Below are 14362 nucleotides of genomic sequence, written 5' to 3'. Positions count from 1 at the left end.
GGCAGTAGAGAATCGGGCGGCCAGAGCTGCTCTCGGAATTCAGCGGGAAATTTACTGTAGAGCAAAATCTCAGATTTCTGCTCATTGTTCTTAATCTGTGCATCCGCCAACCATTTAAAAATGGATGCAAGGCACTGGCTTTATACAATCTATGTGAGTGAATGACATGAAGGGGACTTCCTAGTGCTGAAAGGTGCTTCTACTACAACTCCGGCCCACAATTCCTACTCTAGTATTGACCATTTCTTTATTCTGCAGAGATTTGCCAGCAGATTTGCAGATGCCAAGTACTTCGCTAGCGGAATCTCTAATCACTCCCCTCTCATGGTAACGATGCATAACGAAACTATAAAGCAAATTCAGGTTGGCGCCTAGCTTCATTTCATCTCTCGAACCAAATAGGTGGTGGAGGAACTGGTACCCGTTATGAAGTGAAGGTCAAGAACGCTGGAAGGCTTTGGAAACGCATGGAAAGTGGGTAAGGGATAAGTGGCTACCTGATACCTGGGGAAAATAGGAAACGTCAGGAAACGGGGAAGACAGTGCAGACATTTGCAGCGTGGATGCAGAAATCAAAGCCTTCTTCATGCTCCACAGCATATCCGAACGTAGTTTTTCAAGTTCCGCACATTATTTTCAACATTTTAAATATAGCAGGAAGAACATATTAAATAGAAGGACTTGAAGGAAAAAAATAGAAATGTTCATTGTGACGTTTACAAGTGTTGGAGACAAGAATTAGTTACTACTAACTATCAACCCATAGGAGGCTAACAAACTTTCTGTATCAACTAGTACTAAGTGGATTCAGCATAATATAAACCGCATAAGTGATATGTGACAATGGAAAAAGTTACAATATACAAGGTGCTGCATCTAGAAAAGTAAAAAAATGATGGACGGAATGCTAGAATTAATCTCAGTCACTGGTAATTACTCGGGCTGCAACTCAATCCATCGTTAATTTGCACACCATGCCACTTCAATTGGACAAAGCTATATACAAATCACTCTTGACCCCGTTACAGTGGGAACAGGCCATACTGCCAGGCCTTCCTCAACTGGAGCACAATCAAACCAGGATCGGGTTGGCCCTACTTAGGGCTCATTCGCCAGGTATCCAGTGACAGTGTGCACGGGGCCCATGTCTGAACATACCCGTCTCACTTAAGGAGACTCATTAAAGTGTACAAAAAATGATGGATGGAATACTTGAACTAATCTCAGCCACTGGGAATTACTATGAATTGGTATATCCCTGATTGGCTTATTTAGTTTACCTGTTAGTCCCTAGTAGTGAGGCCTGTGTGTGCCCAGAGCCGGTAACCCAAAAGCTGCTGGTGGGCCTGCAGTGCTGGTTTGCGCCACCCACAGAAGCAGCTTGTAAAGTGTTCCTCAGACCTGCCACTGCAGAGTCAGCGTGCAGTCCAGAACTGCTATCTTGGCTATGAAGTGCCCAAACTTCCCAAAGCCCTGAACCTTCCCTTAGCATCCTGTCAGTCACCCCTATGGTAAGTGCATTGTGTGTGTAAGGTAGGACATGACTTGATATGTGTAGCATGTTCTCGTAGTGAATCACCCTCCATTTTGTTTTTCACTGCTGCAAGGCTACCTGTTCTCCATAGGATAGAATGGGCAGACTGGCTATTACATCTTACAGTCCTATCTGACTCAGGGAATATGGTAGAAATTCAGGTTTAGTATGCCTGAACTCAGAATGGTAAAATACATTTTTAGTTAAGTTGGTTTTAACATTCTGTGTTTGAAAATACCACTTTTAGAAAGTAGATATTTTCTTGCCTAAGCCTTCCAGTGTGCTCTGTTCTTATGTGTATTGGCTGTCTGGTTTTAGAGGGGCAAGGCAGGCTGAGTCAGGCCTGGGTTGAATAGAGAGATATGAATAGGGCTTTGCCTGGCAAGGTGAATGCTGGCTCCACCTCCTACTAGGCGTCTGATGGCAGACCCCCTCTTTCTGAAAGGAAGGATGCAGCCTGGTAAACAAAATGCTCCAGGCCTGAGCAGAAATGGTTCTGGCTGGGTTCAGTGACTAGAGACTTTTGAGAACAAAGACTTTTGAGGTATAAATATTTGTGCCCAAACCCCTGATTTTTGTATTCTCTTGGATGTCAAGAAGAACCTCTGTCCGTTTCACTGAAGGAATCTGCAGGAGAGGACTGTCCTTGTGCTTGTGTGCTATTTCTTGGATTGGCCTGCAGTAGTTCCTCTTGGACTTGGAAGAAGAGGGAAAAGGACTTTTGAGAGACTTTTATTTTTGCTAAGCAATCACCCAAGGGCTAGAAGAGAGCTAGCCTCCTGCTGGAGTCACAGGCACATCTGACTCCCCCAACATCCTCCTGATTCCTCCCAGCGAGGATTTCTATCTGCAGGTGAGGCCCCTGTGAGTTCCAGGGCCTCTAGTTCTACTACAGAGAAGAGAGTGCTAAAATCGTCGCCAACACCCGTTTGCGAACTGCCGCAGCAGAAAAGCGTAAGAAAAATCATTGCGCTGCTGCCGCCGAGCGCTTGCAAACCAAAGATCATCGCATCGCACGCTTGCGGGCCACAAAGTGCTCGCTAACCCCAGAGATCCTCGCACCGCACGTTTGCGGGCTTTGCGATGGCTCGCTAACCCGGATCATCGCATTAAGATCATCGCATCACGACATCGCAGAGCGGACGCCGGGCGTCTGCCATTTTCCTCACATTGCACCCAGATCGTCGCTCCCTCATGGGGCGCCATTTTCTTTCATCGCAACAAGATGGCACACGCAACAGGATCAGTGCATCATCCTCCCTTGCGGCAAGGATTCAACGTATCACTGGCCTAGCGTGAAGAAGTCTGTTGCTTTGTCCCACACGCACCCGCAGACCGGCGCATCATTCTCCCTTGCGGCAAGGATTCAACGCATCGCCGGCCTAGCGTGGGGAAAATCATCGCAACAGCTCGTTTGCAACATTTTGCTTGTTTTGCTACGAAATCCAGGTACTTTGTTATTAAAAGGATTGCAGAGACCCCTGCTTTGAACTGAACCCCTATTTGAACACTTTGAACTCTTTTTCCAGCTTTTCAAGAGTACCCCCCTTTTTCAGTATTGTGGCTTTTTACAGTTATTGGTCTTGTGTTAAGTCTATATATAAAGATACTTATTTTTTATAACTACTTGTGTGGAGTCCCTTCGTAGTGTCCTTCACTGTGTTACTGTGCATGATCATAAATGCTTTACACACTGCCTCTGAGATAAGCCTAGCTGCTCGTGCTACGTCACCACAGGGTTGAGCAGGGGTTATCAAAGGGTGTAGCCTCCTTACTCTGACTTAGGAAGAAGGGTCCCTACTTGGACAGTGGCCAGCCATTGCCAACTAGAGACCCCCATTTCTAACAGTGGATAATTGAACTTGAAACCAATTATCCAAAAGGTCAAATTTGGACGAGGAATTAAGTACACACCTACAAAATGATTAGAACTGTGCCTCCCAGTAATCTTCTGATCATAACTGTATTGCTATGTATTAATTCTTTTCTGACCATAACAGTATACATCTGAATTGTTGTGACCATTATCTGTACAGCTCTTATGTGGTTCGAAATTTCCCGTGATATTCTATGTTAAACTGTGCAGGGATCATGCTGTTAGAATTATTTTATCCAAGTGGTAATTACTAGAATAGTATAACAACTTCATGGTTTTAACATCACTTTTCTTTTCTATTTTGACACAGGAGGAAAGGAAGGGTCACAATACCTGCAGACTCTCTTCCGTTCCGGTTACCCTACCCTTTTCTTCCCCGTCCTGTGGGTCCTAGTCTTAAGATAAGATCTACTTTTTCCTTATTCTATTGCACATTTGTTCACTTTGGGCCCTTCTTATGTATAGGAAGCATAGTCTGATGATCTTTTTCGGCCAGGACACATTAACCCGGGCAAGATGTCCCATTAGGTTCCTTCTATGTTCAACCACTATGGTGACTGTACTTAATTCTCAATAGTACTATCCTAAGATACTTTTGACATTGTTTATGGGTCTTCACTGTTTAAACATATGGTCAACATACATTTCAATTTGCATACACCTTTGCAATCTTAGCTAGTATAACGTGGGCACTATGCCATTGTAACCTTCAATCACAATGCTTGAATATATTTACATTTGTTTTGACAGGTTCAGGATTGCGTAAATACGACTGTGCATATTCCAAACAGTCTGCGCATGCGCACCACCAAAAAGCGACAACCGTGGTATTTTTGAATTATTTGCAATGTTAGTAATCTTCTTTAATATAAATAGAATCAACAATTACAATGTGAAGAAAAGGAGAGAATGTTTTTTAGAGGTCAATCTGGCAATGGGCGCACTGCATTGTTGGAAGCACTAATGGACAGTAGTTTGTGGCGCAACTGGGTGAGCGGAAAACCATATAACCACTCAATGGTTGTGTCAGCAAGCTGGCAAAACCTCACAATTACTACATAGACGTACCCTATGCACACACTCGATATTTTTGTACACGTAGGTGGTAGTACATAAAATTTATAGTAATGCAAACATGCAGAGAAACTGTTAATATTGACAAAAAAGTGGAAAAGAAAAGTGTGACAAGGGATGATCCTTTGGTCCTTTTTTAATTTTCAAGGCTTAACAACAGCCAGCCGACACGTGTTTCATCGCATTACTCGAAGAAGGATTGGTGGATATCGGTCCTGTACCGAAACGCGCGTCGGCGCTTTTTGTGTGATGTTGCTTCTTCTCTGTATTTTTAAACGTGTATATATATATATATGATCGGCTATTTTTTGTCAATTGGTTGTGAATTGTGTATATATTTTTGAGTGGTATGATTGATGATGGTTTGGATGAGTGTGATTGGTGATTGTATTGAAGTTGTGTGGGGGTATGCTTCACATGTGTTTTTGAAATGTAAATAAGAATTGCATATATATTTATGTTTTTTGCTTTTGGAACTACAAATGAGAAATCTCAGTAAAATAATAATAAACAGACTAATGTTTTTCAAATAATTAATTCTTGTGTGGGATAATGATGATGTTTTGTATCAAAGATTAGAGTGTGTGCCTTTATTTAATTATTGTTCTAGGGGAGGTTTTTCTGTTTTTGATTATCACAGCAGACTCTACAGAGATTCAGCCATCTCTGCGGCTGAATTAGGCAACCCAATTATATGTGACCGCCCGGCTCCCTCAAAACAAAAGGCGGACAGGACAACATTGGACTTGCCCATATCTATGGAAGAAATATATGCCGCAAATGGTGCCATGCCCTCAGGGGAAACCCCAAGCCCCACCGGTTTACCTTCAGAGTTTTATAGGAAATTTGGCAATCTTTTGGTAAACCCACTGGAGACCATGTACTGTGAGGCTCTCTGCATTCACTATTGGCCGTGAGATTTGGGTGAGCCGAACGGCAGCTTTGGAGGGTTTGGACTTTGAAAAGGTATTTAATTCTGCCATGTAGTCCTTAAGGTATCAGGTGCTGCATAAAATTAACTTTGGGCTTAGGTTTATAGCATATGTTAAGCTCCTCTATTTCTACCCTTGGGCATGGGTAAGAATCAATTGCATACTTGCACGATAGAGAGAGGGAGAAGCAAAGTTATCCACTCTCCTATTTGCTTTAGCAATAGAACCCTAGACAGCATGGATCTGCAGTGATGCTCAGGTGTGGGGAATGGTTTGGGGTGGTGGAATCAAAGACGTTATATCTCTGGGTGCAGATGGTGTACTGCTATATTCAGAATGCCTGCACCTATTGGTCCCTAGAATTTTCCAGATCCATACAATATATGGGGACGTGTCAGATGTAAGAATAAACTGGTACAAGTCTGTGCTAGTTCTCCTTGGATCGCCGCACCTATGGTCCCACCCCTCCGGTTGTCATCAAACCCCTTTAGATACCTAGGTCTTCAGATCTCAATGAGACCAGATAAATACTGGGAACTTAAAATAGAGCCACTATTATGTCACCTTAAACAGCTGTTTATAGCATGGAGTGTACTCCCCATCTTGATCATGGGCAGAGTAGCCATCTATAAGATTATCTCTCGTTCACATATGAAATTGTTCGCCTAACTGGGGATGGTATAATATCTCCTAAAACCAATTTTTTTAGTTTTCTCCAGGTGTGTCATGCACTTCAGAGGAATAGGGAGTCCCTCAACCCCACTTTGGATAATAGCCTCTTGAAGCCAAGCTGACTCTCGAGGTGACCAAGATGTCTCAAGACTCTTTAAAACATTAGTAAAAAATGCACCAGACCTGCTCCAGCTTTGAGGGAATATTGGGTGACAGACCTTAGGGAATTGGATGACGATGACTCGAGGCCAAGATGGTGGGTAGGATGCAGGCAATCTTCTCCAGGCTGTACTTGGTGCAATTTAAATATTTCCATCGAATATACTACTCACCTGCGAAATTGCATAAAAAGAGGAAATCTCCGATGAATATTTTACCTGCTGTGTTCTGGGGTTGGTCCCAAAGTGCACATGATCGGGGATTGTCCACAGATTCACTCACTTTTCTCCTAGGTTCATACCACCCTACAAAGTGTGTTGAGCTTTCCGATATCACCTCACCCCCAGAGGGCCCCATTGGGAATTCACCAAGAGTCGGATGGGTCAAGTTGGGACAAATTGTTCTTCAATATTGGCTGCTTAGTGGCCAAGAGGGATATTGGCGTATCGTCGCGCCGCCTTCAATTGTACTATGGTTACAGGACATGGATGCCTGCACCCTGGCAGAAGCAACAGTCTAGAAAACCGGAGGCTGTTTTGGAAAACATAAAAGGGTATGGAGTAAATGGTTGGATGGCAGTAATGAGCTGTTCTCATAGATCGCCAAACTTTATACTCTAAGAAGTAAATGGCAATACTCTGATTCCTACTTAAACCCCTGATAATAGCAAGTTATGTAAGAATGCTGGCTGCATTATTACTGTGGCCAATTGACCTAAGTGTTGCCTCTTGTACTCTTATTTGTCATGGTAAAACAATAAAAATAAGTTTACAAATAAAAGAAAGCCAACCAATGATAAGCAATAGGCTAACGGAAAGCCCACTGTAAGGATTGGTACCGTACACAGGAGGTCTTCGACAGAGCTAAAAATGCATTTCGGGGAGGGAGGGGTGAGTAAATGTGTAATGGACGCGTTGGTGAGAAGGCCTTGGGTGGAGCTAGCCCTGCTCAAGCCTGGCTTTGGTAAAATGTTTTTGTCAGATGCGCTGATCCCTTGTTTTGACTGAGGATCACGTCCTCTGGTTGTGAAGCACATTCCCACTGTATAAACACAGGGGGACTGTAGCTGACAGAGTACCTGTTAGAAAAAAAGATAAGTGCAACCTAGCCACTAAACTAGCAGCATTTGGTTGGTCAAATTAATATATAAAAGCTCAAATTGAAAGTTTGTATGCAAGACGAAAAATATTATTTTCAGAAATCAAAAGCTAATGTTTGGAGAAAATGGCTAAGTTTCCAGTATATATATTTAAATCATCAACAGCATTTGTAAAGCGCCTGGTTACACCAACGGTGTGTACCCGCGCTGAGCAGAAACTTAGAAATGACACGAGATAGGTAGGAGAGCCCTAGCCGTAATGTTTCACGGTCTATTCCGGTTTATAGGTGGGGGAAAAAAACAAGTTTTAACCCTTTTCCTTAAGGAAAATCAGATGTTTGTGTCATAAATCATGCGGTGTTGGGGAAACCTATTACTAATATGATTTCCTTGATGCTAGGAAAATCTCAGCTATTGCTATTATGTCTTGCCTATGATTACCAGTGCTGGTATTCTTGTACATGGTGGCCACTAATGTAATCTGGTTCTATGTCTTCACACTTACAACATTAATATCAGTAGTAGCTTGGGAAGATTTTCAGTGAATATTAGAAGCTCTTATTACAGAAAAAAACCCTGCTCTAACACATACAATAACTAAAATGGTAGGATAATTCAACATATGTAACAGTGATTTGTTAGGGCTGGCTTACCTGCCCAAGCTTAGACTTTTGGGCTCCAATGCTTCTTGCCTGAATTAGACCTTCCCTTCTCTCATTTCGAAACACCTTCACAAGTCCATTCCACTGCTGCACATATTTGTCCAATCTATCTTTCAAGTGTTCTGTCAAGTGGAAGAAAACAACAGTGACGTTTTAACAAGACCAAGGCCATTACTTTTGGAGTCCATTTTTCAAGAAAACTATTTCAGAATACTAATGTAATTTCATGGACACACGATAATGCTTCTGTGCCAACTCCAACCCTCATTGGCACATCCCCTTCGAATAATCGCGCTGCGATTGCCGCACTGTTTCAATTTTCAAGTATAGATGTGTGGCAGGTGTAGCTACCTCAATGAAGAACTACCAATGGAGACACCGTAGGTCAATGGAAATTCAACCACTGCCCTCTTCAAGAGAATGCTTGACTGCAACAGCATTAGTACTTCCAAGAAAGTCTGAAGAACAACTGAGGTTATCAGAGTTTCAGTAGAAAACACCTTCATCATGCTTTTGCTATTATCATGCCAGTACAATTGTGCTTGCAGAAATAATGGTGTTCCACACTGCAGCTATGTGGTGATCCCCCAAAAATCCAATAGCAATCTAACTACAATAGTAAAATGGTAGCTCTCAAGGGTAGCCCTTTATTCATTCATTTCACATTGTATAATTAACCACCCTTTTGTCACAAAACTGCTCCAAATACATACACATCCCATGTCTAGAAGCACCAGATTAGTCACTGCATATTGTTTTCTATCAGATACATATATGTGTTCAAACTACGACAGTGTCTTTGATTTAATTTCCAATTATATTGGCTATAACCTGAAAGATGGCAGACAAAATTACTTCATGCTCTGTTAAATATGAAGCGCAAACAAGCAATACAGCACAGTTTCTTCAAACCTGCACATATATGTGATGAGTCTTATCGACCACTTTTGCTGCTGAACGTGGACACAAAGATCCTATCCAAATTAGTTGTTAAATGGCTGCTCCGCATACATCCCTACATGATAAGGGTTGATTAGAAGGGGCTTGTGCCAAACAGATCCATATCGGATAAAAACATGGCACTGGTGGCTCCGGAGGTCATGGCCTTCGGGACCAGATCAGGCTTACAAATCAATGTGGATAAGTCGGTCATTCGATCGCTGAAGGAAACAACTGCCCGCCCTGGCTTGGAATTTGCTCTCCAATGGCAAATGCAACCTGCACGATACCTAGGTATCTAGTTTCACATTAAAACAGATATCCTGGTCCGTGAAACCTAAGGCAGGTGAGTCTCCAGGCTGGAGAAGCAAGTGGAGAGATGGATCAAACTTCCCCTCACTCTAGCAGGCAGAGTGGCAATAATAAAAATGGAGGTCCTTCCCAGATTACTTTATCTGTTCCAGAATCTCCCAATTCCACTGATGATAGCCGTTTTTTTTTATATAACTGACATTCCTCATTACTAGACTGGCCTGGGCTGAAGGTCAGTTTAGAATTGCCTGGGCTAAGTCATTACTGCCATATGGGGAAGGAGGATTTGCTGGCCCTAAATTGGAACAATACTACCTAATTGTGCATACCCAATTAGCCCATTACTGGATGCACGACACAAGACAGTTGCACCAATCAGAACTTGGAAGCAGATCTGGCTGCTTTAGTCCGACTCTAAACTGCAGACTTGACGCATACTACCTGACCCTGCACCGAAATCCAAACAGCGAACCACACAGCCAGGATATGGTCCTGTTTAGCTACATATACAGGATATACAGACATGTACTCTTCACATACCTCGCTTATCAAAAATCCTAGAATGCCGATGAGATTTGAGGCTTGTGGGAGTCAACAACTAAAGGCCAAGGGGTCACAGAAAATGGGGGTCTTGTTCATTAATTCTAAGTTCCCATCCTTTGGAGAGTTCCTGGCCGACAGTCAACCCTGCAAAATGCAGATGTTACTATGTAATAGACTCCACATTACGATACATGATGTCTGCCTGTCTTTCACGGGTGAGCCTAGGGAATGGCTACTCGTGACTAGGACAGTGGCAAACCCCAGCCCACGGAACTGATACATCAATGGGTTTTCCCGGAGCCCCATCAGATGCCAACACGTTTATGGCTCATTTCGAACATCAATTCATTTTTAACGATAAACATTGGCGTACAAACGCAGCAGTTTTCCTGCGATACATAGATGATATACTAGTCATCTGGAAGGGACCCAGAACACTTTTAGAGGAATGTATTTCAACATTAAACAGGTGTAACCCTAGGATACAGTTCACACTTGAAATACAAACTGAGAAGATTCATTTTTTGGATATTGAAATCACTAAAACTAGCTCAGGATTGGAGACGGCTGTGTACAGAAAACCCACTGATGTCAACAATGCGTTGCATTTCTCAAGTGCCCATCCGTACTCTCTCAAGAAACACTTACCCATCTCTCAGATTATGAGAATAAAGAGAATTACTTCTGAAGAATCTAGATGTAATGATTTGATTAAGGACCAAATAGAGAGATACAGGGTGAGAGGTTATCCTGAAGCCACGTTGAAGCAAGTGGAACAAATTGTTTCACTCGAGAAGATCTGTTGATGCAAAACACCAAAAAACCTATGAAACGAGAAGTGTTTGCTTTAAAACATTCGGCACAAGCACCTAATATCAAGGCCATCATTCGAAATAGCTGGGAAATCATTGAGAATGAACCTGATTTCAAAGAAGTTTTTTATGGTTTACCACTATTTGCCCATACCAGACCAAACAACCTGAGGGAACTGTTAAACTCACCATAGTTGGATGCCAAATTGATTCATAAAGGTATGAAGAAATGCCACAATTGCGGACAATGTGGTAATGTAATCAGAGGGAACGTATTCACTCACCCACACACAGGTCAGAAAATAAAACTACATCACACGTCAGACTGCACCACCGAAGGGGTAATCTATGCAATAAAATGTCCCTGCGGGCTTGTATATGTAGGGAGAACCAGCCGAAAGATAAAAACACGTATATTGGAATATAAGAGAAGGATCCGTAATAAGAACACTAGTTGCTCCTTGGCAGGGCATTGGTTAACTGCATCACATACCATTCCCCAATTACGGTTCACCATCCTTGAACGCATTAACATCACATCAGGCATTGAAACAGACACAGCTCTTGCACGTAGAGAAACACACTGGATAAAATATCTTGCCACCATAACCTCGGGAGGGCTCAATGACCATTACGAACTCTTATGCTTCTTGTAATTTCATTGATTGGTTGCTCTTTACTGTGTCTTTGACTCTTAGATTGTAAGGGACTTGCACTCATCTTTATTTTCACTTGCCTTCTAGATTTGCTTATCGTGTTTTAGTAGAGGCATCCTCACACACTATATTACGTGGATACACTTGTAATATCATGTTCATAAGTCACGTTTATTTTTACTTTTTGCCTTGGTTAAATTGCCCCTCATTGTTTTTAGTAAGTGATAGATCTATTTCGTTTTTTATTAGAGACAGATCCATTGAGTTTTATTTGGGTTTCATGTGTACTCTGATTCACAACACCCTCAAGTTACGGAGTGCTACCATAAAGCATCGCTCTGCTTATTGCTCGATGTCTGTGATGTTGAGTAAAGTTTTTTGTAGAAAACCGACACGCAAAGAGTCCGTCATCTCTATCGGGAGCGTTCGGCTCTTTTAAAAGGCCTCCCATTGGTGTTTCATGGCATACGCGTTATGTTGGTTACATTGTTTACGAAAGATTCTGGAAGCCCTCACATCGTTTGTTGTGCCGGTGAGTTTTAGAAACTTTAGCGGGAATTCTCCCTACCACAGTGACAGCGGGATGTCGAATTCTAAGCCACCCCATCCTTTTTTTACAGATTGACTGATAAAGACCAAGTGTGACTTTCGCGATGCGCACTTTATTTTATCATCGGTAAGACTTTAATAAATCTCTGTGCATGCACATGCAACCTTTTTACTCACGCACGTAGTTGGACACGGTTGTTTATTGCAGTAAATTTTTCCTTTTCAGCGTGTTGGTACCGCTCATTACTGAGCTTCCTCGACATAATACAGGGGTAAGCAGTCCGTATAACTTACTCACATGTAGACTCACTTCTGCACTTTATCACAATATTTTTTGCACGGGTCACGTGTACATTCTGTTACATGTAGCACGGTCTCTTTTCACGCACCTTTTCTCAATCACGGTCCCTAGAGTCCATCAGGGGCGTTGGTCTTTTGCTTTCTGAGTGCAAATCCTAAGAGTATAGTTACACGCTGTATCCAGCGTATCAATGTGTTTCTGATCGATGTTGTTTACTGTTATCCTTTATGCTTTGTGTTGTAGATCTGGACAGAGGACAAAAAAAGGAATTGTCGTCATTTTGTTAACACTCTTTCAAAGTATATCCCCTGAAGAAGGGTTCTTGATGAACCCGAAATGCATTGGGAACTTTCAGGATTGAATGATATGCATTTTTTAATGTGAACTGTATTGAACACATTATATGTATGCATTTACTTTCACCTTTGCGAAAAGCTAATTGAGTTGAATGCTAACTGTTTATTTCATTTTGGGTTTTACCCTTGGTTATCCAAAAAAATGAAATCATGAATACAATTGAGAAATTGTTTGTCTTCTTTAAATTGTAAAAGAATCTTGTTTAATATTTTATGGAATGTCAAAAAGGCTTTTTAGCCTATTGCAGTGCTCCATGTAGTCTGTGGTTTTCCACGGCCTCACTCTTTACAGTATTTTATTTGTGAGGGACGTAGGGCACAATCCCTCAGAACATGTAGGCACGCTAAAACTTCATCACAACCCTTAAAAACTACACACATATTTTGTAGAACACTCTTATTGAATTAAGGTGTGCAGACCCACCCTCTATTTACTTATAGTTCTCCTAATACTGACATTCCAAATACATACAGGTGACTTGTGGCACTTGCCCTACTGATGGGAAAACGTAGCCTGGTGATGAACTGGAGCAAACCCTAACCCCTCACTCCCCTCCCCGAAACAAACAATGTTTGAAGGATCTCTTCTCCTGTTTCACTCACTCACTCGAAGGTGTACGGAACCCTACATCCACAGGCCTGCAGACCTACAGACATTTGGGGCCCTTTGCATCAATATCTCCAGGCCTCCCAATCCATATTTGGACCCTCTGAGTGAGCCTGGTGTTGAGTCATTACCGTAAGACCCCTCCCCCAAATGTGCTGAGAACTAACGGTTGCTATTTGTACTGCTGTATAATATTGCTATGCCATTGTTGTAACTGTGCTTGATGTATCTATTGACTCCAGACTGCAACAGTGCCTGTTGTTCAACAGGTTAAAACTAATTAAAGGTTAAAAAGAACAGTACATTTTCTTCGATGTTCACACAACAGAAGTTTACCTCCAACTGATAATCTGTTTTAACATTTTTATTTTCGGCTGTATCAGATAACCATGCAAAGTACAGTACAACTTTCAGGCATCACAGTGTATTAGGCACACAAATCGTCACAAAACAACATGCAGACCAAGCCGTCTTCCCATTCCCTCTCCTCTCCACCTGAAATCCCCAAGGCATGTACCCCCATCTTTGGTAATGCTCGCATACCTCACCTAGATAGCACAGGAACTTAGGTGCATCATATTTAAGCCAGCTATATAAACGAGATATCAGTCTCCTGGGAGATCCAATATCAAGCAGTACCTCTAATGTCTGTGACAGGTCAGGTGTGTTCAGAAAACCAGTCCAGATCTCGCTGGTAGTTTGGTCAGTATGGCTAATTGCAAAAACTGACCTGGGCCCCTTCAAAAGCCTCCTGAGCCTCCGCAAAGGTAATGCGCCTCTCCCCAGGATACAGATCCCCTAGTGTCTTGCAACCGCTATCTTTCCAGGCTGAAACTAACCTATCCCTCGCAATTTGCAGGAACGATTGTAACCATCATGTCGGTAAACTTCTAGAGAATGGAGGTTTACACATGAAATACTTTACTGCCAGTTCCCAGGTCAGTGCCACTCACCTTACCATGTCGTCCTGCAGGTGAGCTCGCTCCAAAAGACAGAGTGACTGATTATCTGCACCCCGGGTTCCCGCCAGAAACCTCTTTTCCCCACTTGGCCCTTCTGCACACCACTAAGAAGCATTTTGGAGCTGTGCTGGTATATAGTATAATTCAAGATTTGTGTGCCTCAACTAATCATTGGGGCCACTTTCCCTATACAATGGGTGACTCAACATTTCAAATACGGGATGTATATGGCCCTCACTCAACAAAAGGCATGGGACCTTAACAACTCATCTTTATCACATCGGGTACGAAGGGACATGGATCACTAGGAGATGCTC

General features: G+C 42.4%; 1 protein-coding gene across 2 annotated transcripts in view; it reads right to left on the bottom strand.

Moving 5' to 3' along the window:
• Positions 1–14362, bottom strand: part of GALNT7 (polypeptide N-acetylgalactosaminyltransferase 7) — a 579585-nt gene that overhangs the window by 196254 nt on the left and 368969 nt on the right. For both annotated transcript variants that reach the window (XM_086962434.1, XM_086962435.1), the window contains exon 4: positions 8000–8130. In XM_086962434.1, the coding sequence (XP_086818560.1) occupies positions 8000–8130 (131 nt within the window). The remainder of the gene's footprint in view (positions 1–7999; positions 8131–14362) is intronic.

This window comes from Lissotriton vulgaris, chromosome 3_1 (assembly GCF_964263255.1).
Source record: "Lissotriton vulgaris chromosome 3_1, aLisVul1.2, whole genome shotgun sequence".
Taxonomy (NCBI): Eukaryota; Metazoa; Chordata; class Amphibia; order Caudata; family Salamandridae; genus Lissotriton; species Lissotriton vulgaris.
This window is presented reverse-complemented; position numbering and strand designations above follow the sequence as displayed.